This window comes from Coregonus clupeaformis, chromosome 10, assembly GCF_020615455.1.
Source record: "Coregonus clupeaformis isolate EN_2021a chromosome 10, ASM2061545v1, whole genome shotgun sequence".
Classification (NCBI taxonomy): domain Eukaryota; kingdom Metazoa; phylum Chordata; class Actinopteri; order Salmoniformes; family Salmonidae; genus Coregonus; species Coregonus clupeaformis.
In genome coordinates, this window is record NC_059201.1 from 43,547,055 (window position 1) to 43,570,083 (window position 23,029).

Sequence of the window (23,029 nt, forward strand, 5' to 3'; positions counted from 1 at the left end):
TTACATTTTGATTATTACTTTGATTATAATCTTAATCACTATATCTTCATTATTAGAGTCACTCTATATTGCATTATGTGATTTAATATTCTACATTTTAAAATGTAGAGGAAGCTGTAAAAGACTAAATCAATGTTTTGTCTTTTAAGTATTCTGTTCAAAGGCTGCCAGAGACCTCTGTGCACTGTAGGTGTCCAACAAGGTAAAAACACTTTACTTTGCGAACATTACATGTAGTTATAAAATGTTATATTTGTGTGTTATCACACATACTAAGACTGTTCATTATTAGTAACTAATTTAATAATTGTTTTCTGTACCTTCAGTTACCTTCAGTTTGTGTATCTGCAGTTACCATGGTAGTCATGAAGTGACAACATACCAAAAGGTTAACTTAGTGTACAGTGTTGTATGCTGTCAATGTGTCCAACCACCACTAAGTACCGTACAATGATTCCCTTTAGTCGAGTGAAGTCAATAGTGGGGATATCTTATCTTTTTAGGACGTTAATGATGAGAAAGATTCCAACTCTTAAAGGCATCATCTGTAACATCTTGTTCAATGATCATTTCAACTAATGTACCCACCACAGGAGGCTGCTGAGGGGAGGATGGCTCATAATAATGACCGGAAAACAGCGAATGGAATGGCATCAATGTATTTGATACCATTCCACTCCGGCCATTACCACGAGCCCATCCTCCCCAATTAAGGTGCCACCAACCTCCTGTGGTACCCAGTGATTCTCGGTAAATAGCCTATAACTTATGCCTCATGAGCTTAGTACAACTGACTTACCCTATCATAAGCCAAAATCTAAAGCAGTATTTCTCCATTGTTTATATTTTGTTGGTATCTGAGTCTTTGTTAACAACAATGCATTACATTCTAACAGTAAAGAGCCACCATGGGGGACTCAGAGATGCAGTGCTTTGGCGCGGCGGCCATCTACCTCCGAAAGCCGGAAAGGGAGAGGATTGCGGCCCAGACCGCTCCCTTTGATGCCAAATCAGCTTTTTTTGTGGTTGAGCCCAAAGAGATGTACCTTAAAGGAGTTCTCCAGAGTAGAGAGGGTGGCAAAGCCACTGTCAAAACTCTATGTGGGCAAGTAAGTGATATAATGTATCTCTATCTCAGCACTCTAATAAAAAGTTATTAGTACATACAAGGTAAGTAAAATTCTAGATCAATATTTTATCTATTTTATGTGTATTGTTTTTGCACAGACCATCACTGTAAAAGAGGATGATATCCACCCCATGAACCCTCCAAAGTATGATAAAATTGAGGACATGGCCATGATGACCCACCTCAATGAGGCCACAGTGCTGTATAACCTCAAAGAGCGTTACGCAGCATGGATGATCTATGTGAGTTTAAATGAAAGATAATCTAGCGGTCAATACATGAATCAATGGAGAGTTGAAATGTTAACAAACATTATTCTCCTCTATTACAGACCTACTCTGGGCTGTTCTGTGTCACTGTGAACCCCTACAAGTGGCTCCCAGTGTACGACCAGTCGGTTGTGACCGCTTACAGAGGCAAAAAGAGAATTGAGGCCCCACCCCACATCTTTTCTATCTCTGATAATGCCTATCAGCACATGCTCACTGGTATGCTCACTTAATGGTGCAATTTAAATTAACTGAAAGAGAAGGCCTCTTTATTATTGCCTCATCAACATAGGCTAATCTTTGATATTTTCCCCTCTTGCAGATCGTGAAAACCAGTCAATCCTCATTACGTAAGCACCTGTGTCTGTGTAGCCTAATGAACATATCAACTTCAAAATCAGCAGGGGATCAAATACTTTTTTCCCTCACTGTATCTCTTAACACCATCCATATTGGATTTCTATTTGCCATATATTTTTCAACTGTACTGTGATGTTTTACAAAAGTTCTGAACCTTTCTATTCTCATTGTTTCTACAGGTTGTACTTCATTAAGTCTTTAGTCTTCAATAATTTTGAAAATGTTTATTTTGAGTGTTTCCTTCCCGCAGCGGAGAATCCGGTGCAGGAAAGACTGTCAACACCAAGCGTGTCATCCAGTACTTTGCGACAATCGCAGTGGCTGGAGGCAAGAAGGAACAAGCAGCAGCTGCTGCTTCTGGGAAAATAAAGGTGAGACACATTATTGTATATACTGTACACATATTGTATGTCGAGATCGAAGTATGTTGATTTTAGGCAGAGGCATCATGCCATTGTTATTTTTTTGTGGGGGTACTGATGACCAAATCTGATATCTTTAAATTAATTATTCAGAAAATAAATAATATTGTTTAGGCCTATTTTTTTTTTGGTACAAATGCATAAAACTGAAAGTAGTGCGCCTCCTTCTTTATTAAAAAATATATATATTTTAAGGGTATTTTTACACTTTATTTAGACAGTTAAGAAACGAAAGAGGGATAGAGGCAGGTGGGAGATGTAGTGGAAAGGGTGGACGCAGGCATTAAACCCCGGGCTCCAGTGGGGAGCTTTGTACACTTGACAAGGCTCTCCACAAAGCCCCTCAGTTTCAATAGCCATGGCCCAATCCCAAATGGATCACTAGACCCTACGCACTATGACAGGAGCAATCCATATGGTAATAGTGCCATCTTGCTCTCTAATAGGCCAGGTAAAAGTTTCACCATGTCTCTTATACCATCTCAGATCTACACAATTGCATTGTAGGGTCTAGGGCACAGGAGGTTGGTGGCACCTTAATTGGGGAGGACGGGCTCGTGATAATGGCTGGAGCAGAATAGCTGGAATGATATCAAATACATCAAACGCATGGTTTCCAGGTGTTTGATACCATTCCATTTGCTCCGTTCCCACGATTATTATTTATAAGTCATAAATGTTTTTAAAAAATAACGTTATTTGTTACATTTGACTGTGTAAAACCTAGCAGTACTACTTATTTATCTGAGAGTGAGGTGGATAGAGAGCATTTTGAAAAAAACATAATTTGTCTCTCTGAAATGAAACCATCAAGTGATAGATAAAAATATATATATACAGTTGAAGTCAGAAGTTTACATACACCTTAGCCAAATACATCTAAACTCAGTTTTTCACAATTCCTGACATTTAATCCTAGTAAAAATTCCCTGTCTTAGGTCAGTTAGGATCACCACTTTATTTTAAGAATATGAAATGTCAGAATAATAGTAGAGAGAATGATTTATTTCAGCTTTTATTTCTTTCATCACATTCCCAGTGGGTCAGAAGTTTACATACACTCAATTAGTATTTGGTAGCATTGCCTTTAAATTGTTTAACTTGGGTCAAATGTTTCAGGTAGCCTTCCACAAGCCTCCCACAATAAGTTGGGTGAAATTTGGTCAGGGCTTTGTGATGGCCACTCCAAGGACTTTGGTGTCCTTAAGCCATTTTGCCACATCTTTGGAAGTATGCTTGGGGTCATTGTCGATTTGGAAGACCCATTTGCGACCAAGCTTTAAATTCCTGACTGATGTCTTGAGATGTTGCTTCAATATATCCCCATAATTTTGTGAAGTCCACCAGTCCCTCCTGCAGCAAAGCACCCCCACAGCATGATGCTGCCACCCCTGTGCTTCACGGTTGGGATGGTGTTCTTCGGCTTGCAAGCCCCCCTTTTTCCTCCAAACATAATGATGGTCATTATGGCAAAACAGTTCTGTTTTTGTTTCATCAGACCAGAGGACATTTCTCCAAAAAGTACGATCTTTGTCCCCATGTGCAGTTGCAAACCGTAGTCTGGCTTTTTTATGGCGGTTTTGGAGCAGTGGCTTCTTCCTTGCTGAGCGGCCTTTCAGGTTATGTCGATATAGGACTCATTTTACTGTGGATATAGATACTTTTGTACCTGTTTCCTCCATCATCTTCACAAGGTCCTTTGCTGTTGTTCTGGGATTGATTTGCACTTTTCGCACCAAAGTACGTTCATCTCTAGGAGACAGAACACGTCTCCTTCCTGAGCGGTATGACGGCTGCGTGGTCCCATGGTGTTTATACTTGCGTACTATTGTTTGTACAGATGAACGTGGTACCTTCAGGCATTTGGAAATTGTGGTTGAAAAATGAGTTTTAATGATTCCAACCTAAGTGTATGTAAACTTCCGACTTCAACTGTATGTCTGTCATTGACAACCCCCATGTCATGATTAGATAGTGAAAAAAAAAAACAATCTCTTTAATAATTTATTTCAACAAAAAAAGCTAATTTAGCAATATTTCTATAAATGTATACAAATATATAGCGTTTTGGAATGAAACTCTTCATTTATAAAGTTTGCTATATCATGTCATCTCAAGGGGTCGCTGGAGGATCAAATCATTGCAGCTAACCCTCTGCTGGAGGCTTATGGTAATGCCAAGACTGTGAGAAATGACAACTCCTCCCGTTTTGTAAGTAATGTTAAAATGCAGCTTCACATTTCTTGCTGCTAGTTAAAATCTTGAATAAATACTAACAATGTCTCGACTCTTCAGGGTAAATTCATCAGAATCCATTTTGGAACTACCGGAAAGCTGGCTTCAGCCGATATTGAAACTTGTAAGTATCTTTTTTTACATACTTTTTATTTACATCTAAACATGGTACGTTGTACAATACACTCTTAACCATGCTATACTGGAATTACAGATCTGCTGGAGAAGTCTAGAGTGACATTCCAGCTGTCTGCTGAGAGAAGCTACCACATCTTCTATCAGCTCATGACTGGACACCAGCCACAATTGCTGGGTGAGAGACAAATACAGAAATATGACATGGAATGCATAAGGTCAACAGGGCTACATAAATGCCTTAACATTTTAAACTCTGAGCGGTTGTTTTGGACCCTGTACTGGGTCCGGCGAGTTTAGGGGGTACATCCCAAATATTTTGTTGTTGTCAGAAAATATGAAAAATCTGTTCAGCCATTTTGGCACTGTGACTCACTACCCAAACCAGACACAGTGGCCAAGAGACGTCATGTGATCTCTTACTGCTGTCTAGTGGATGAACTGAGAATCAGATAGGGGACATATTTACATCAATGGATAGGTATAGACTTCAGCTTTCTCCTCATATGTATATCATTCCTCTAAGATGAAAAATAATTCCTGTAAGACGAATAATTACTTTGCACAAGCCCTGCGCTTTTAAAATGGCTGTGTTCCTATGAGAATTTGCATGTTTCGAGCGACACCATTACGTAAAAGATCTGACTCTTTAATAAATAAATACAAATATATCCTTTTGGAACAGCAATTGGTGACATATTTTATGTCAAACCTTTCAAATATTTTATTCTCCAACATTTGACAAAAAATACATACATTTCAGTGTTTGGGGGGCTGCTGTATCTCGGGCTCTGTAATAGTCACATTGTTTCTGACACTATCAGAATCCCACAGTTCTTAGGACTTATAGTTTTGAAACCGAAATGTATTGTATGAGGGTAGTATACAATATTATGTGTCGTCTAGAAAATGCCACCAGAGAGTGTCAGAGTTGAACAGGTTAATAATGTCACTGCTAAACATGTGTTCATATTCCAGATGCACTTCTGATCACCACCAACCCCTACGACTATCCCATGCTCAGTCAGGGTGAAATCACCGTCAAGAGTATCTGTGATGTGGACGAGTTCATTGCCACTGACGTAAGTCAAATTGACATATGTTATTTCATGTCATAATATCATATTTTGATAGTATTTTGATTGATGTTGCACACAATCATGTCTTTCTTTCTGGAAGTGTACTTTAAAAAAGTGATGTCTAGTGTTCTTCCAGGATAGGAAGGAAAAAAACGTGCTTTTCAAGGAAGTTCATTTTGTGTAATCATAGCCCACCTGTGCTTTAAATCACAGGAGGCCATTGATATTTTAGGCTTCACTGCTGATGAGAAGCTGGGCATCTTCAAGCTGACTGGTTCTGTGATGCATCATGGGGCAATGAAGTTCAAGCAGAAGCAGCGTGAGGAGCAGGCAGAGCCTGATGGCACTGAGGGTAAATAGAAAAAGTATGAAGACACAGCAACCAGGAATCTCTGGCGTTGTCAAACTGGTGTACATGACATGCATTAAATCAAATCAACAGTACATATTTACTGAACATGGTGATTGAAATATCTGATCTTTGTAAAAAGTATGATCTTTGTAAAAAAAATAGTACAATTTTACTTTCTTAGTGGCTGATAAAATCTCCTACCTCATGGGCCTGAACTCCGCTGACTTGCTCAAAGCTCTGTGCTACCCAAGAGTGAAGGTCGGGAATGAGATGGTGACCAAGGGGCAGACTGTACCACAGGTCGGCAACTCGGTCATGGCCCTCTGTAAATCTGTCTATGAGAAAATGTTCTTGTGGATGGTCGTCCGTATCAATGAGATGTTAGACACAAAGCAGGCCAGACAATTCTTCATTGGTGTGCTGGACATCGCTGGATTTGAGATCTTTGATGTGAGTGGTAAACAAATTACTTTTCCTTCCAGTTTACTCTAACTTCCTGACTTAATGCACTACCCTAAACATTTTATTTTCTTCAGTACAACAGCTTGGAGCAGCTTTGCATCAACTTCACCAATGAGAAACTGCAACAGTTTTTCAACCACCACATGTTTGTACTGGAACAAGAAGAGTACAAGAAAGAGGGAATCGAGTGGGTGTTCATAGACTTTGGTATGGACTTGGCTGCCTGCATTGAGCTTATTGAGAAGGTACGCATAATAACAATTTCTTAAATCAGACCAATATTTTACAATAAAAAAAAGCCTGGTCTCTATTAAAATAATTATGTTCTCAACAGCCAATGGGCATCTTCTCCATCCTTGAAGAGGAGTGCATGTTCCCCAAAGCTTCAGACACTACCTTCAAGACCAAGCTGAATGAACAGCATCTTGGCAAAACTGCCGCCTTCCAAAAGCCAAAGCCTACCAAAGGAAAGGAGGCAGGAAAGGAGGCCCACTTTGCCCTCGTGCACTATGCTGGCATTGTAGAATACAGTATCACAGGCTGGCTGGACAAGAACAAGGACCCCCTGAACGACTCCGTTGTGCAGCTCTACCAGAAGTCTACAGTCAAACTGCTGGCTTATCTCTATGTAACTCTAGCAGCTGATGGTAGTGTTCACTGTTCACACAGATTTTTTACACATTTACATAAAACCTAGTTATGGCATTAATGCATTCCGTAAATACTAAAACATTTTGCATACCTGTAATACTGCAATTTATCTTTTGAATATACAAATAGAGGCTGCAAGCAAGAAGGGTGGCGCCAAGAAGAAGGGCGGCTCCTTCCAGACAGTGTCTGCTCTGTTCAGGGTATGTGTTAATAAAATATTGAGAGGAGATTCCTTTATAATGGGAGAGAGGAAATATTATAATTTTATTCATATCATAATATGTTTAAGGTGTGCATGGATCTGAAATAGCTTTTGTTCAAAATGTTTGAGATTCAACAATTGAGTTTGGAGTTTGCAAGGGAAATGGTTATTGTTGATTTAAGTATGTTTAAACTCTCAGGAAAACTTGGGCAAGCTGATGACCAACTTGAGGAGCACTCATCCGCACTTTGTGCGCTGTTTGATTCCCAATGAATCAAAGACACCAGGTAGGTGCTAAAAAGCTGGAAATTGTTTTTAACCCTGTGAAGCAGAACCTTGTTTTAAGTTTTATGAAAATTAATGAGTAAAACATTACATTTGTCTACAAGGTCTGATGGAAAACTTCCTGGTCATCCACCAGCTGAGGTGTAATGGTGTGCTGGAAGGTATAAGAATCTGCAGAAAGGGCTTCCCCAGCAGAATCCAATATGGTGACTTCAAGCAGAGGTAAATACACAGTATGCTTGAAAGGTCAGCCATCGTCAGTGGTCGCAGATATTGTGACATCCAACACAACTGTGTGGATACTGCGTGGTATTGATTGATGAAGTTGGACTATCTTTTCTTTCAGATACAAAGTATTGAATGCCAAAGTCATCCCTGAGGGACAGTTCATGGACAACAAGAAGGCTTCAGAGAAGCTCTTGGGGTCCATTGATGTGGACCACACTCAGTACAAGTTTGGGCACACCAAGGTAAAACATTACTGCTATTACTAATCTTTGTGGACAGACTACGTAACATAAATGGTATTGTAACGTTAACTGTCAAAAGACTGTGGGTTCCAACGACTAACGAGCAACGGTAGTTCAGGTACTTTGGTTTTCCATCACTGGTTATTTGGATGTGTCAGGATTGGGTGAAGGTGGTGCTTAAAGTGGGGGCAGAGATTTTAAGCAATAATTTCAAGTGTAACGTTTTCTTAAGGGGGGGTTAGATAATTTTTCTAATAAACACTGAAATGCAGGTGTTCTTCAAAGCTGGTCTGTTGGGTACTCTGGAGGAGATGCGAGATGAGAAACTGGCTACTCTGGTGACCATGACTCAGGCTCTCTGCAGAGGTTACCTCATGAGGAGGGAGTATATGAAGATGATGGAGAGGAGGTAAAGGCTTTGCTGGAAAGAAATGTCTATCTATCCTCATATGTTTACACAGTTGTTACATTTATAATTTACTTGATCAAACTATTGTTTTATTTGTTTGGATTTTGACAGAGAGTCTACTTTCGCCATCCAATACAACATCCGCTCATTCATGAACGTCAAAACCTGGCCATGGATGAAGCTGTACTTCAAGATCAAGCCTCTTCTAAAGAGTGCTGAAACTGAGAAGGAGATGGCCCAAATGAAGGAGACCTTTGAAAAAACAAAGGAGGATCTGACAAAGGCATTGTCCAAGAAGAAAGTGCTTGAAGAGAAGATGGTTGCTCTACTGAATGAAAGAAATGCCCTGGCATTACAAGTAGCATCTGTAAGTAGAGCTGAAGGAGTGGATTAGTAAAATGTGCATCAATCCTTGTTTATATTTGATAGTATAATTGTGAAACAATGAATAAAATATAATATCCTCATATCTCTAGGAAGGTGAGAGCCTCAATGATGCTGAGGAAAGGTGTGAGGGACTCATTAAGAGTAAGATCCAGCTTGAAGCCAAACTCAAAGAGACAACTGAGAGGCTGGAGGATGAGGAGGAGCTCAATGCTGAGGTGACTGCCAAGAAAAGGAAACTGGAGGACGAGTGCTCTGAGCTGAAGAAAGACATTGATGACTTGGAGCTCACCTTGGCCAAAGTGGAGAAGGAGAAACATGCCACCGAAAACAAGGTTATCTATTTTTCAATATAACCATTGTGCATCTCTATAGATACAGGCAACCATGTTAATTAAATATGACATGATTCTACTTAGGTTAAAAACCTAGTAGCGGAGATGGCCTCCCAAGATGAAACCATTGCCAAGTTGACCAAGGAGAAGAAAGCCCTCCAAGAGGCACATCAGCAGACCCTTGATGATCTCCAGGCAGAGGAAGACAAAGTCAACACTCTGACCAAAGCCAAGACCAAGCTTGAACAGCAAGTGGATGATGTGAGCAAAAAACTAACTGAATTGAGGGAGTGAAAAGAGGTTATACTGTAACTAGTAGTACATTATCCGTATACACATTTAGGTGGAACCACAGTACAATAATGCCTGCTCTCTGTCACGACAGCTGGAAGGATCTCTGGAGCAAGAAAAGAAAGTCCGCATGGACCTTGAGAGAGCCAAAAGGAAGCTTGAAGGAGATCTGAAACTGTCCCAGGAATCCGTAATGGATCTGGAAAATGACAGGCAGCAGTCAGAGGAGAAGATTAAGAAGTAAGTGACTGGCCAATAATAAAGCAAGTTAGTATATTTTACTGAAAGTACTTCAACTTCATCTCCATTCCCTGTTCTTGTGTTCAACTGTACATAGGAAGGACTTTGAGATAAGCCAGTTTCTTAACAAGGTTGAGGATGAACAGGCACTTGGTCTTCAGCTCCAGAAGAAGATCAAGGAACTCCAGGTGGATTCAAATCTATACATATAAATATTTTCAAGTTGGCTTTGCAAGGGCTAAATATAAACAACCATGTATTTCAGGCTCGGGTTGAGGAGCTGGAGGAGGAGATTGAGGCTGAACGTGCTGCTCGGGCCAAGGTTGAGAAGCAAAGGTCTGATCTCTCCAGGGAACTTGAGGAGATCAGTGAAAGGCTTGAAGAGGCTGGTGGTGCAACATCTGTCCAGATTGAGATGAGCAAGAAGCGTGAGGCTGAGTTCCAGAAGCTGTGTCGTGATCTTGAAGAGTCCACCCTGCAGCATGAGGCCACCGCTGCTGCTCTCCGTAAGAAGCAGGCCGACACTGTGGCAGAACTGGGAGAACAAATAGATAACCTCCAGCGTGTCAAGCAGAAGCTGGAGAAGGAGAAGAGTGAATTCAAAATGGAGATTGATGACCTCTCCAGCAACCTGGAGTCTGTTTCCAAATCAAAGGTAAAAACAAAATATTTATATTGAAGTCGAAAAACAAGTCATGATCAAATAACTTCAAGACATCTAAAACTGTACTTGTTTCAGGGAAACTATGAGAAAATGTGCCGCTCTCTTGAAGATCAAATGAGTGAGCTCAAATCCAAGAACGATGAACATGTGCGCCAATTGAATGACATAGGTGTGCTAAGGGCAAGACTGCAGACAGAGAATGGTGAGTGTGCAAAGTAACATTACTTACCCAAACAAACATCATCAATATATCTGCTAGAAATATATTTCATACATTGTATTTTCAATTAGGTGAATATGGGCGTCAGCTGGAGGAAAAAGAAGCTCTGGTTTCCCAGTTGACCAGGGGCAAGCAAGCTTTCACACAGCAGGTTGAGGAACTCAAGAGGCACAACGAGGAAGAAGTGAAAGTAGGATAAATCACTTAATAGAAATAATACAATAGCAAAGAATACATAAAATGTGTACAAATCGTTTTTGAACAAATTCTAAAGAAAGGTTTCTTTCTCTACAAATCAACTGAAAGTCCAAGAACGCCTTGGCCCATTCTGTTCAATCAGCCCGCCATGACTGTGACCTGCTCAGGGAGCAGTTTGAGGAGGAGCAGGAGGCCAAGGCTGAGCTGCAGCGTGGAATGTCCAAAGCCAACGGTGAGGTGGCTCAGTGGAGAACCAAATATGAGACTGATGCCATTCAGCGCACTGAGGAGCTTGAGGATGCCAAGTAATTAAAGACATTGAACATTTTCATAATGACCAAAATACCTACAATGGCAAACATCAGAGAAGAAACATGTTTCTATACCTTTACAGGAAAAAGCTTGCACAGCGCCTGCAAGATGCACAAGAGACAATTGAGGCAACAAACTCCAAGTGTGCTTCTCTGGAGAAGACCAAGCAAAGACTGCTGGGTGAAGTGGAGGATCTCATGATTGATGTGGAGAGAGCTAATGCTTTGGCTGCCAATCTTGACAAGAAACAAAGGAACTTTGACAAGGTAACATGAAAGACAAGATGGCAAGGAAAAATGAATGAAATCCACCTATTCAGTAACTCATTTATTCATTAACTTGTTAATGCCACTTCCAGGTTCTGGCAGAGTGGAAGCAGAAGTATGAGGAGGGCCAGGCACAGCTAGAGGGCTCTCTGAAAGAGGCCCGCTCTCTCAGCACCGAGCTGTTCAAGATGAAGAACTCCTATGAAGAATGTTTGGACCACCTGGAGACACTTAAGAGGGAGAACAAGAACCTGCAACGTATGTTCCAAACATTCTGCAGCAAACTTAAAGTAACTGTCCGGTGAACATCTCCCTTTAAAAAGTTCCTATTCTGTTAACTAATGCCCAAATAACGTTGTTGACTCGTCCTATACTCACATTTGTGGCCAAAGTATAAATTGGAGAAAAAACACTTCAAAAGCCCCACCTCAAACTTGTATCTCAAACAGACCGTTTCAAAAATGCTTGCTATTTTCTCATAGAGGATGATGTCATCCTCCTGAGGAGGATAAGCTGGCCAACAGCGGTCTACTCGCATGAATTTTTTAAATGACCGGTATACGCCCAATATATTATCTTATTGGGGTACGCCCACATCATTCTAACACAGAAGGGTGGCTTTTTAGCATACTTAATTACAGTTTTTTGGAAGGAAAACTATTTCACTCATATTGTAATTAATTGTAGGTTCTATTTCATAGAAATCTGGAAAAACTGGACAGTTACTTTAATGTCTACATGCACTAAACCAATACAGGCAGTTGAAATATTCCTATTAGAGTAAATATTCTTTAAACAATCTAATTGACCATCATGTGTGATAACCACTATTTCCATGTTTCTCAAAGAGGAAATCGCTGACCTGACTGAACATATTGGTGAGTCTGGAAAGACCATCCATGAGCTGGAGAAGGGAAAGAAGACAGTGGAGATTGAGAAGTCAGAATTTCAGACTGCCCTGGAGGAAGCAGAGGTAAAAGATAATACAGATAAAATGCCAATTTTTAAAAGTGGAAGGGGAAGTAGGTACAATACATTATACTGTCTATTACTCATCTATAACCTAACATTCTAAGGCTACACTGGAGCATGAGGAATCCAAGATTCTTCGTGTTCAGTTAGAGCTAACCCAGGTTAAAAGTGAAGTTGACAGGAAGCTGGCGGAGAAGGATGAGGAGATAGAGCAGATCAAGAGGAACAGCCAGAGGGTGATGGACTCCATACAGAGCACTCTGGACACTGAGATCAGGAGCAGGAATGATGCCCTGAGAATCAAGAAGAAGATGGAGGGAGACCTCAATGAGATGGAGATTCAGCTGAGCCATGCCAACCGCCAGGCTGCTGAAAGCCAAAAACAGCTGAGGAATGTCCAGGGAGCGCTCAAGGTATGGATTTTAAACATCTACTTGACTCAGGAAGGCTGTGAAACAAATATTATATAATTGAGTTTTCTTCCTTTGACCTCAGGATGCCCAACTGCACCTTGATGATGCTGTCCGCACCGCAGATGATATGAAGGAGCAAGTAGCCATGGTGGAACGTAGGAATAATTTGATGCTGGCTGAGATTGAAGAACTGAGGGCTGCCCTGGAGCAGACAGAGAGAGGCCGCAAAGTGGCCGAGCAGGAGCTGGTTGATGCCAGTGAGCGTGTTGGACTGCTGCATTCTCAGAATACCAGCCTTATAAACACCAAGAAGAAGCTGGAGGTTGACCTTACTCAGGTCCAAGGTGAAATGGAAGACACTGTCCAAGAAGCAAGAAATGCAGAGGAGAAGGCCAAGAAGGCTATTACTGATGTGAGTCCTTATAGCATCTAATATAAATCTAAACTCTTACAGCAAAATGTACTTGCCGATTAGTAACATCCCTATCATTTTCTACATGAAATGCCATGGTGGCAGGCTGCCATGATGGCAGAGGAGCTGAAGAAGGAGCAGGACACCAGCTCTCACCTGGAGAGGATGAAGAAGAACCTGGAGGTCACAGTCAAGGACCTGCAGCACCGTCTGGATGAGGCTGAGAACCTGGCCATGAAGGGCGGAAAGAAACAACTCCAGAAACTGGAGTCTAGGGTAAACTCTAACTACATCATAATGAAAACTATCACACTGACTACTAATGACTCCACCAATGACAAAGGAAATACACTGTAATAACTTGGTTATAATCAAATTATTTCATTCAAGGTCCGTGAACTGGAGAGTGAAGTTGATGCTGAACAGAGACGTTCAGCTGATGCTATTAAAGGTGTTCGCAAATATGAGAGGAGAGTCAAGGAGCTCATGTACCAGGTACAGTCAACATCTGATAAGAAGAACTCTGTAAAGAGTCATCTTGACCCCTAAGCCATAATCTTCCTTTAATTTATATAGACTGAGGAGGATAAGAAGAATGTGAACAGGCTCCAGGATCTGGTGGACAAGCTGCAGCTTAAAGTGAAAGCCTACAAGAGACAGTCTGAGGAGGCTGTAAGTAAATCGAATTCTTATTATCATAGAAATACCATAAAACTGCATCGTATCAAAGATGCATTTTAGATGTTACTTTGGGTAACATTTACTTCACTTTACCTATGGCCTGCAGGTATAATGCTTTATAACTTGTTATAAGCAGGTATGAACCTTTTTAATGTGTAATAATATGGCTTACAGTATATACGTTACATTTGACCAGTTGGTTTGTCTTACAGGAGGAGCAGTCCAACACTCACCTGTCCAGGTACAGGAAGGTGCAGAATGAGCTGGAGGAAGCTCAGGAGCGTGCCGACATCGCTGAGTCCCAGGTCAGCAAGATGAGAGCCAAGAGCCGTGAAATTGGTGGCAAGGTATAATCAATTCTTTATAATTTCTTAAAAGGCCATTTTGTTGCCGATCAACAAATATGGCTGAGATTAGAAATGTGATTAATGTGATTAATTACTAATTATTGTTTCCTAAATGTTTATTTTAGCCCAAGGATGCAATGGAGTGATCAGCTTTGGAGTTATGGAGGAAACGAGACATTCAAGCAACCATACAATATGAGTTTTTTGTGAAATGTCTACATACTGTAACTAGTAGGCCTACCCTATGTGTGAACAATGGCATATCGGGTGTGAACACTGCAGGCAGCAGTCAGTAAAAATAGATTGTTATCATCACTCCTGTGTGTTTCTTTCATTTTTGCAAATGTATTAAAAATAAAAATTTACATAAGTATTCAGACCCTTTTCTATGAGACTCAAAATTAAGCTCAGGTGCATCCTTTTTCCATTGATCATCCTTGAGATGTTTCTACAACTTGATTGGAGCCCACCTGTGGTAAATTCAATTGATTGGACATGATTTGGAAAGGCACACACCTGTCTATATAAGGTCCCACAGTTGACAGTGCATGTCAGAGAAAAAACCAAGCCATGAGGTCGAAGGAATTGTCTGTAGAGCTCCGAGACAGGATTGTGTCGAGGCACAGAGCTGGGGAAGGGTACCAAAACATTTCTGCAGCATTGAAGGTCGCCAAGAACACAGTGGCCTGCATCATTCTTAAATGGAAGAAGTTTGGAACCACCAAGACTCTTCCTAGAGCTGGCCGCCCGGCCAAACTGCGGAATAAGGGGAGAAGGGCCTTGGTCAGGGAGGTGACCAAGAACCTGATGGACACTCCAGAGTTCCTCTGTGGAGATGGGAGAAGGACAACCATCTCTGCAGCATTCCATAAATCAGGCCTTTATGTTAGAGTGGCCAGACGGAAGAAACTCCTCAACAAAAGGCACCTAAAGACTCACAGACCATGAGAAACAAGATTCTCTGGTCTGATGAAACCAAGATTGAACTCTTTAGCCTGAATGCCAAGCGTCACGTCTGGAGGAAACCTGGCACCATCCCTACGGTGAAGCATGGGGGCGGCAGCATCATGTTGTTGGGATTTTTTCAGCGGCAAGGACTGGGAGACTAGTCAGGATCGAGGGAAAGATTAATGGAGCAAAGTACAGAGAGATCCTTGATGAAAACCTGCTCCAGAGCGCTCAGGACCTCAGACTGGGGTGAAGGTTCTTCTTCTTCCAACAGGATAACAACCCTAAGCACACAGCCAAGACAACACAGGAGTGGCATCGGGATAAGTCTCTGAATGTCCTTGAGTGGCCCAGCCAGATCCCAGACTTGAACCCGATCTAACATCTCTGGAGAGACCTGAAAATAGCTGTGCAGCGAAGCTCCCCATCCAACCTGACAGAGTTTGAGAGAATCTGCAGAGAACAATGGCAGAAACTCCCCAAATACAGGTGTGTCAAGCTTGTAGTGTCATACCCAAGAAGGCTGTAATCGCTGCCAAAGGTGCTTCAACAAAGTACTGAGTAAAGGGTCTGAATACTTATGTAAATGTGATATTACAGTTTTTTAATTGTAATAAATTAGCAAGAATTTCAAAAAATCGGTTTTTGCTTTGTCATTGTGGAGTATTGTGTGTAGACTGATGAAGAAAAAAAAGAATATAGTCCATGTTAGAATAAGGCTGTAGCGTATCAAAATGTGGAAAAAGTCAAGGGGTCTGAATACTTTACAAAAGCACTGTATACAGTGTATATATATATATATATATATATATATATATATATATATATATATATATATATATATATATATATATATATGTGTGTGTGTACCAGTCGAAAGTTTGGACACAGCTACTCATTCAAGAGTTTTTCTTTATTTTTACTATTTTCTGCATTGTAGAATAATAGTGAAGACATCAAAACTATGAAATAACACATATGGAATCATGTAGTAAGCAAAAAAGTGTTAAACAAATCCAAATATATTTTATATTTGAGATTCTTCAAATAGCCACCCTTTGCCTTGGTGACAGCTTTGCACACTCTTGGCATTCTCTCAACCAGCTTCATGAGGTAGTCACCTGGAATGCATTTCAATTAACAGGTGTGCCTTGTTAATAGTTAATTTGTGGAATTTTTTCCTTCTTAATGCGTTTGATTCAATCAGTTGTGTTGTGACAAGGTAGGGTTGGTATACAGAAGATAGCCCTATTTGGTAAAAGACCAAGTCCATATTATGGCAAGACCAGCTCAAATAAGCAAAGATAAATTACAGTCCATCACTACTTTAAGACATGAAGGTCAGTCAAACTTTTAAAGTTTCTTCAAGTGCAGTCGCAAAAACCATCAAGCGCAATGATGAAACTGGCTCTCATGAGGATCGCCGCAGGAAAAGAAGACCCAGAGTTACAGTTGAAGTTGGATGTTTACATACACCTTAGCCAAATACATTTCAACTCAGTTCTTCACAATTCCTGACATTTAATCCTAGTAAAAATTCTCTGTCTTAGGTCAGTTAGGATCACCACTTCATTTTAAGAATGTGAAATGTCAGAATAATAGTAGAGAGAATGATTTATTTCAGCTTTTATTTATTTCATCACATTCCCAGTGGGTCAGAAGTTTACATACACTCAATTAGTATTTGGTAGCATTGCCTTTAAATTGTTTGACTTGGGTCAAACGTTTCGGGTAGCCTTCCACAAGCTTCCCACACTAAGTTGGGTGAATTTTGGCCCATTCCTCCTGACAGAGATGGTGTAACTGAGTCAGGTTTGTTGGCCTCCTTGCTCGCACACGCTTTTTCAGTTCTGCCCACAAATGTTCTATAGGATTGAGGTCAGGGCTTTGTGATGGCCACTCCAATACCTTGACTTTGTTGTCCTTAAGCCATTTTGCCACAACTTTGGAAGTATGCTTGGGGTCATTGTGCATTTGGAAGACCCATTTGCGACCAAGCTTTAACTTCCTGACTGATGTCTTGATGTCTTGCTTCAATATATCCACATAATTTTCCTTCCTCATGATGCCATCTATTTTGTGAAGTGCACCAGTCCCTCCTGCAGCAAAGCACACCCACAGCATGATGCTGCCACCCCCGTTCTTCACGGTTGGGATGGTGTTCTTCGGCTTGCAAGGACCCCCCTTTTTCCTCCAAACATAACAATGGTCATTATGGCCAAACAGTTGTATTTTTGTTTCATCAGACCAGAGGACATTTCTCCAAAAAGAACGATCTTTGTCCCCATGTGCAGTTGCAAACCGTAGTCTGGCTTTTTTTATGGCGGTTTTGGAGCAGTGGCTTCTTCCTTACTGAGCACCGTTCAGGTTATGTCGATATAGGACTCGTTTTACTGTGGATATAGATACTTTTGTACCTGTTCCCTCCAGCATCTTCACAAGGTCCTTTGCTGTTGTTCTGGGATTGATTCGCACTTTTCGCACCAAACTATGTTCATCTCTAGGAGACAGAACGCGTCTCCTTCCTGAGCGGTATGACGTCTGCGTCATCCCATGGTGTTAATACTTGCATACTATTGTTTGTACAGATGAACGTGGTATCTTCAGGCGTTTGGAAATTGCTCCCAAGGATGAACCAGACTTGTGGAGGTCTACCATTTTTTTTCTGAGGTCTTGGCTGATTTCTTTTGATTTTCCCATGATGTCAAGCAAAGAGGCACTGAGTTTGAAGGTAGGCCTTGAAATACATCCACAGGTACACCTCCAATTGACTCAAATTATGTCAATTAGCCTATCAGAAGCTTCTAAAGCCATGACATCATTTTCTGGAATTTTCCAAGCTGTTTAAAGGCACAGTCTACTTAGTGTATATACACTTCTGACCCACTGGAATTGTGATGCAGTGAATTATAAGTGAAATAATCTGTCTGTAAACAATTGTTGGAAAAATTACTTGTATCATGCACAATGTAGATGTCCTAACCAACTTGCCAAAACTATAGTTTGTTAACAAGACATTTGTGGAGTGGTTGAAAAATGAGTTTTAATGACTCCAACCTAAGTGTATGTAAACTTCCGACTTCAACTGTACCTCTGCTGCAGAGGATAAGTTCATTAGAGTTACCAGCCTCAGAAATCGACAATTAACTGCACCTCAGATTGCAGCCCAAATAAATGCTTCACAGAGTTCAAGTAACAGATACATCTCAACATCAACTGTTCAGAGGAGACTGTGTGAATCAGGCCTTCATGGTCAAATTGCTGCAAAGAAACCACTACTAATGGACACCAATAAGAAGAAGAGACTTGCTTGAGCCAAGAAACACGAGCAATGGACATTAGACCAGTGGAAATCTGTAATTTGGTCTGATGAGTCCAAATTGGAGATTTTGGGTTCTATCCGCCGTGTCTTTGTGAGACACAGAGTAGGTGAACAGATGATCTCTGCATGTGTGGTTCCCACCGTGAAGCATGGAGGAGGAGGTGTGATGGTGTTGGGGTGCTTTGCTGGTGACACTGTCTGTGATTTATTTAGAATTCAAGGCACACTTAACCAGCATGGCTACCACAACATTCTGCAGCTATACGCCATCCCATCTGGTTTGCGCTTAGTGGGACTATCATTTGTTTTTTAACAGGACAATGACCCAAATCACACCTCCAGGCTGTGTAAGGGCTATATTACCAAGAAGGAAAGTGATGCATCAGATGACCTGGCCTCCACAATCCCCAGACCTCAATCAAATTGAGATGGTTTGGGATGAGTCGGACCGCAGAGTGAAGGAAAAGCAGCCAACAAGTGCTCAGCATATGCAAAGCCATTTACATGTCATAGATTTAGCCAGTGGTAATTTGTGGAATAGACACCTGCTGGAATGTGCTTTTAACCAATCAGCATTCAGGATTAGACCTACCCATTGTGTGTATATATACACTGCTCAAAAAAATAAAGGGAACACTTAAACAACACAATGTAACTCCAAGTCAATCACACTTCTGTGAAATCAAACTGTCCACTTAGGAAGCAACACTGATTGACAATACATTTCACATGCTGTTGTGCAAATGGAATAGACAACAGGTGGAAATTATAGGCAATTAGCAAGACACCCCCAATAAAGGACTGGTTTTGCAGGTGGTGACCACAGACCACTTCTCAGTTCCTATGCTTCCTGGCTGATGTTTTGGTCACTTTTGAATGCTGGCGGTGCTTTCACTCTAGTGGTAGCATGAGACGGAGTCTACAACCCACACAAGTAGCTCAGGTAGTGCAGCTCATCCAGGATGGCACATCAATGCGAGCTGTGGCAAGAAGGTTTGCTGTGTCTGTCAGCGTAGTGTCCAGAGCATGGAGGCGCTACCAGGAGACAGGCCAGTACATCAGGAGACGTGGAGGAGGCCGTAGGAGGGCAACAACCCAGCAGCAGGACTGCTACCTCTGCCTTTGTGCAAGGAGGAGCAGGAGGAGCACTGCCAGAGCCCTGCAAAATGACCTCCAGCAGGCCACAAATGTGCATGTGTCTGCTCAAACGGTCAGAAACAGACTCCATGAGGGTGGTATGAGGGCCCGACGTCCACAGGTGGGGGTTGTGCTTACAGCCCAACACCGTGCAGGACGTTTGGCATTTGCCAGAGAACACCAAGATTGCCAAATTCGCCACTGGCACCCTGTGCTCTTCACAGATGAAAGCAGGTTCACACTGAGCACGTGACAGACGTGACAGAGTCTGGAGACGCCGTGGAGAACGTTCTGCTGCCTGCAACATCCTCCAGCATGACCGGTTTGGCGGTGGGTCAGTCATGGTGTGGGGTGACATTTCTTTGGGGGGCCGCACAGCCCTCCATGTGCTCGCCAGAGGTAGCCTGACTGCCATTAGGTACCGAGATGAGATCCTCAGACACCTTGTGAGACCATATGCTGGTGCGGTTGGCCCTGGGTTCCTCCTAATGCAAGACAATGCTAGACCTCATGTGGCTGGAGTGTGTCAGCAGTTCCTGCAAGAGGAAGGCATTGATGCTATGGACTGGCCCGCCCGTTCCCCAGACCTGAATCCAATTGAGCACATCTGGGACATCATGTCTCGCTCCATCCACCAACACCACGTTGCACCACAGACTGTCCAGGAGTTGGCGGATGCTTTAGTCCAGGTCTGGGAGGAGATCCCTCAGGAGACCATCCGCCACCTCATCAGGAGCATGCCCAGGCGTTATAGGGAGGTCATACAGGCACGTGGAGGCCACACACACTACTGAGCCTCATTTTGACTTGTTTTATGGACATTACATCAAAGTTGGATCAGCCTGTAGTGTGGTTTTCCACTTTAATTTTGAGGGTGACTCCAAATCCAGACCTCCATGGGTTGATAAATTTGATTTCCATTGATCATTTTTGTGTGATTTTGTTGTCAGCACATTCAACTATGTAAAGAAAAAAGTATTTAATAAGATTATTTCATTCATTCAGATCTAGGATGTGTTATTTTAGTGTTCCCTTTATTTTTTTGAGAAGTGTATATATATATATATACAGTGGGGGGAAAAAAGTATTTAGTCAGCCACCAATTGTGCAAGTTCTCCCACTTAAAAATATGAGAGAGGCCTGTAATTGTCATCATAGGTACACGTCAACTATGACAGACAAAATGAGAAAAAAAATTCCAGAAAATCACATTGTAGGATTTTTTATGAATTTATTAGCAAATTATGGTGGAAAATAAGTATTTGGTCAATAACAAAAGTTTCTCAATACTTTGTTATATACCCTTTGTTGGCAATGACACAGGTCAAACGTTTTCTGTAAGTCTTCACAAGGTTTTCACACACTGTTGCTGGTATTTTGGCCCATTCCTCCATGCAGATCTCCTCTAGAGCAGTGATGTTTTGGGGCTGTCACTGGGCAACACAAACTTTCAACTCCCTCCAAAGATTTTCTATGGGGTTGAGATCTGGAGACTGGCTAGGCCACTCCAGGACCTTGAAATGCTTCTTACGAAGCCACTCCTTCGTTGCCCGGACGGTGTGTTTGGGATCATTGTCATGCTGAAAGACCCAGCCACGTTTCATCTTCAATGCCCTTGCTGATGGACTCTAGCAAACTTCAGACGGGCCTGGACATGTACTGGCTTAAGCAGGGGGACACGTCTGGCACTGCAGGATTTGAGTCCCTGGCGGCGTAGTGTGTTACTGATGGTAGGCTTTGTTACTTTGGTCCCAGCTCTCTGCAGGTCATTCACTAGGTCCCCCCGTGTGGTTCTGGGATTTTTGCTCACCGTTCTTGTGATCATTTTGACCCCACGGGGTGAGATCTTGCGTGGAGCCCCAGATCGAGGGAGATTATCAGTGGTCTTGTATGTCTTCCATTTCCTAATAATTGCTCCCACAGTTGATTTCTTCAAACCAACCTGCTTACCTATTGCAGATTCAGTCTTCCCAGCCTGGTGCAGGTCTACCATTTTGTTTCTGGTGTCCTTTGACAGCTCTTTTGTCTTGGCCATAGTGGAGTTTGGAGTGTGACTGTTTGAGGTTGTGGACAGGTGTCTTTTATACTGATAACAAGTTCAAACAGGTGCCATTAATACAGGTAACAAGTGGAGGACAGAGGAGCCTCTTAAAGAAGAAGTTACAGGTCTGTGAGAGCCAGAAATCTTGCTTGTTTGTAGGTGACCAAATACTTATTTTCCACCATAATTTGGAAATAAATTCATTAAAAATCCTACAATGTGATTTTCTGGAGAAAAAAATTCTCAATTTGCTGTCATAGTTGACGTGTACCTATGATGAAAATTACAGGCCTCTCTCATCTTTTTAAGTGGGAGAACTTGCACAATTGGTGGCTGACTAAATACTTTTTCCCCCACTGTATATATAAAGTGGGGAGAACAAGTATTTGATACACTGCCGATTTTGCAGGTTTTCCTACTTACAAAGCTTGTAGAGATCTGTAATTTTTATCATAGGTACACTTCAACTGTGAGAGACGGAATCTAAAACAAAAATCCAGAAAATCACATTGTATGATTTTTAAGTAATTCATTGGCATTTTATTGCATGACATAAGTATTCGATCACCTACCAACCATTAAGAATTCCGGCTCTCACGGACCTGTTAGTTTTTTTTTAAGAAGCCCTCCTGTTCTCCACTCATTACCTGTATTAACTGCACCTGTTTGGACTCGTTACCTGTATAAAAGACACCTGTCCACACACTCAATAAAACAGACTCCAACCTCTTCACAATGGCAAAGACCAGAGAGCTGTGTAAGGACATCAGGGATACAATTGTAGATGTCACGCCCTGGCTCTGGGGACACTGTTATGTTGAGCCAGGGTGTGTAATTCTATGTTTGTATTTCTATGTTGGCCTGAGTGACTCCCAATCAGAGGCAACGAGTGTCAGCTGGTTGTCTCTGATTGGGAGCCATATTTAACTGTCTGTCTTTCACTTTGTGTTTGTGGTTTCTTGTTCTTATTTGGTTTGTTTATGTAACCAGAGACATCACGTTTTCGTCTGTTATTTTGATCGTGTGATCATACCCTAATAAATAGAAATATGTTCACCTTCAACGCTGCGCATTGGTCCTCCTCCTTAGACGAGCGTGACAGTAGACCTGCACAAGGCTGGGATGGGCTACAGGACAATAGGCAAGCAGCTTGGTGAGAAGGCAACAACTGTTGGCGCAATTATTAGAAAATAGAAGAAGTTCAAGATGACGGTCAATCACCCTCAGTCTGGGGCTCCATGCAAGATCTCACCTCGTGGGGCATCAATGATCATGAGGAAGGTGAGGGATCAGCCCAGAACTACACGGCAGGACCTGGTCAATGACCTGAAGAGAGCTGGGACCACAGTCTCAAAGAAACCCATTAGTAACACACTACGCCGTCAT

The 23,029-nt window shown here is 41.8% G+C and overlaps 1 protein-coding gene across 1 annotated transcript; it reads left to right on the forward strand.

Moving 5' to 3' along the window:
* Positions 1-908: 908 nt before the first annotated feature.
* On the forward strand, positions 909-14,462 carry LOC121575085 (myosin heavy chain, fast skeletal muscle-like). Its single transcript, XM_045223039.1, has 37 exons — positions 909-1,109; positions 1,228-1,371; positions 1,461-1,617; positions 1,721-1,748; positions 2,009-2,129; positions 4,299-4,391; positions 4,476-4,539; positions 4,630-4,728; positions 5,529-5,632; positions 5,843-5,981; positions 6,163-6,431; positions 6,518-6,688; positions 6,778-7,095; positions 7,226-7,294; positions 7,496-7,583; positions 7,686-7,803; positions 7,928-8,051; positions 8,324-8,460; positions 8,572-8,827; positions 8,937-9,179; positions 9,264-9,440; positions 9,565-9,710; positions 9,808-9,898; positions 9,976-10,365; positions 10,450-10,576; positions 10,666-10,784; positions 10,901-11,097; positions 11,187-11,370; positions 11,463-11,628; positions 12,219-12,343; positions 12,447-12,755; positions 12,838-13,167; positions 13,273-13,443; positions 13,558-13,662; positions 13,744-13,839; positions 14,061-14,195; positions 14,321-14,462. The coding sequence occupies exons 1-37, from the start codon at positions 909-911 to the stop codon at positions 14,339-14,341; spliced, it is 5,832 nt and encodes a 1,943-aa protein (XP_045078974.1). The 3' UTR covers positions 14,342-14,462.
* The last annotated feature ends 8,567 nt before the right edge of the window (positions 14,463-23,029 follow it).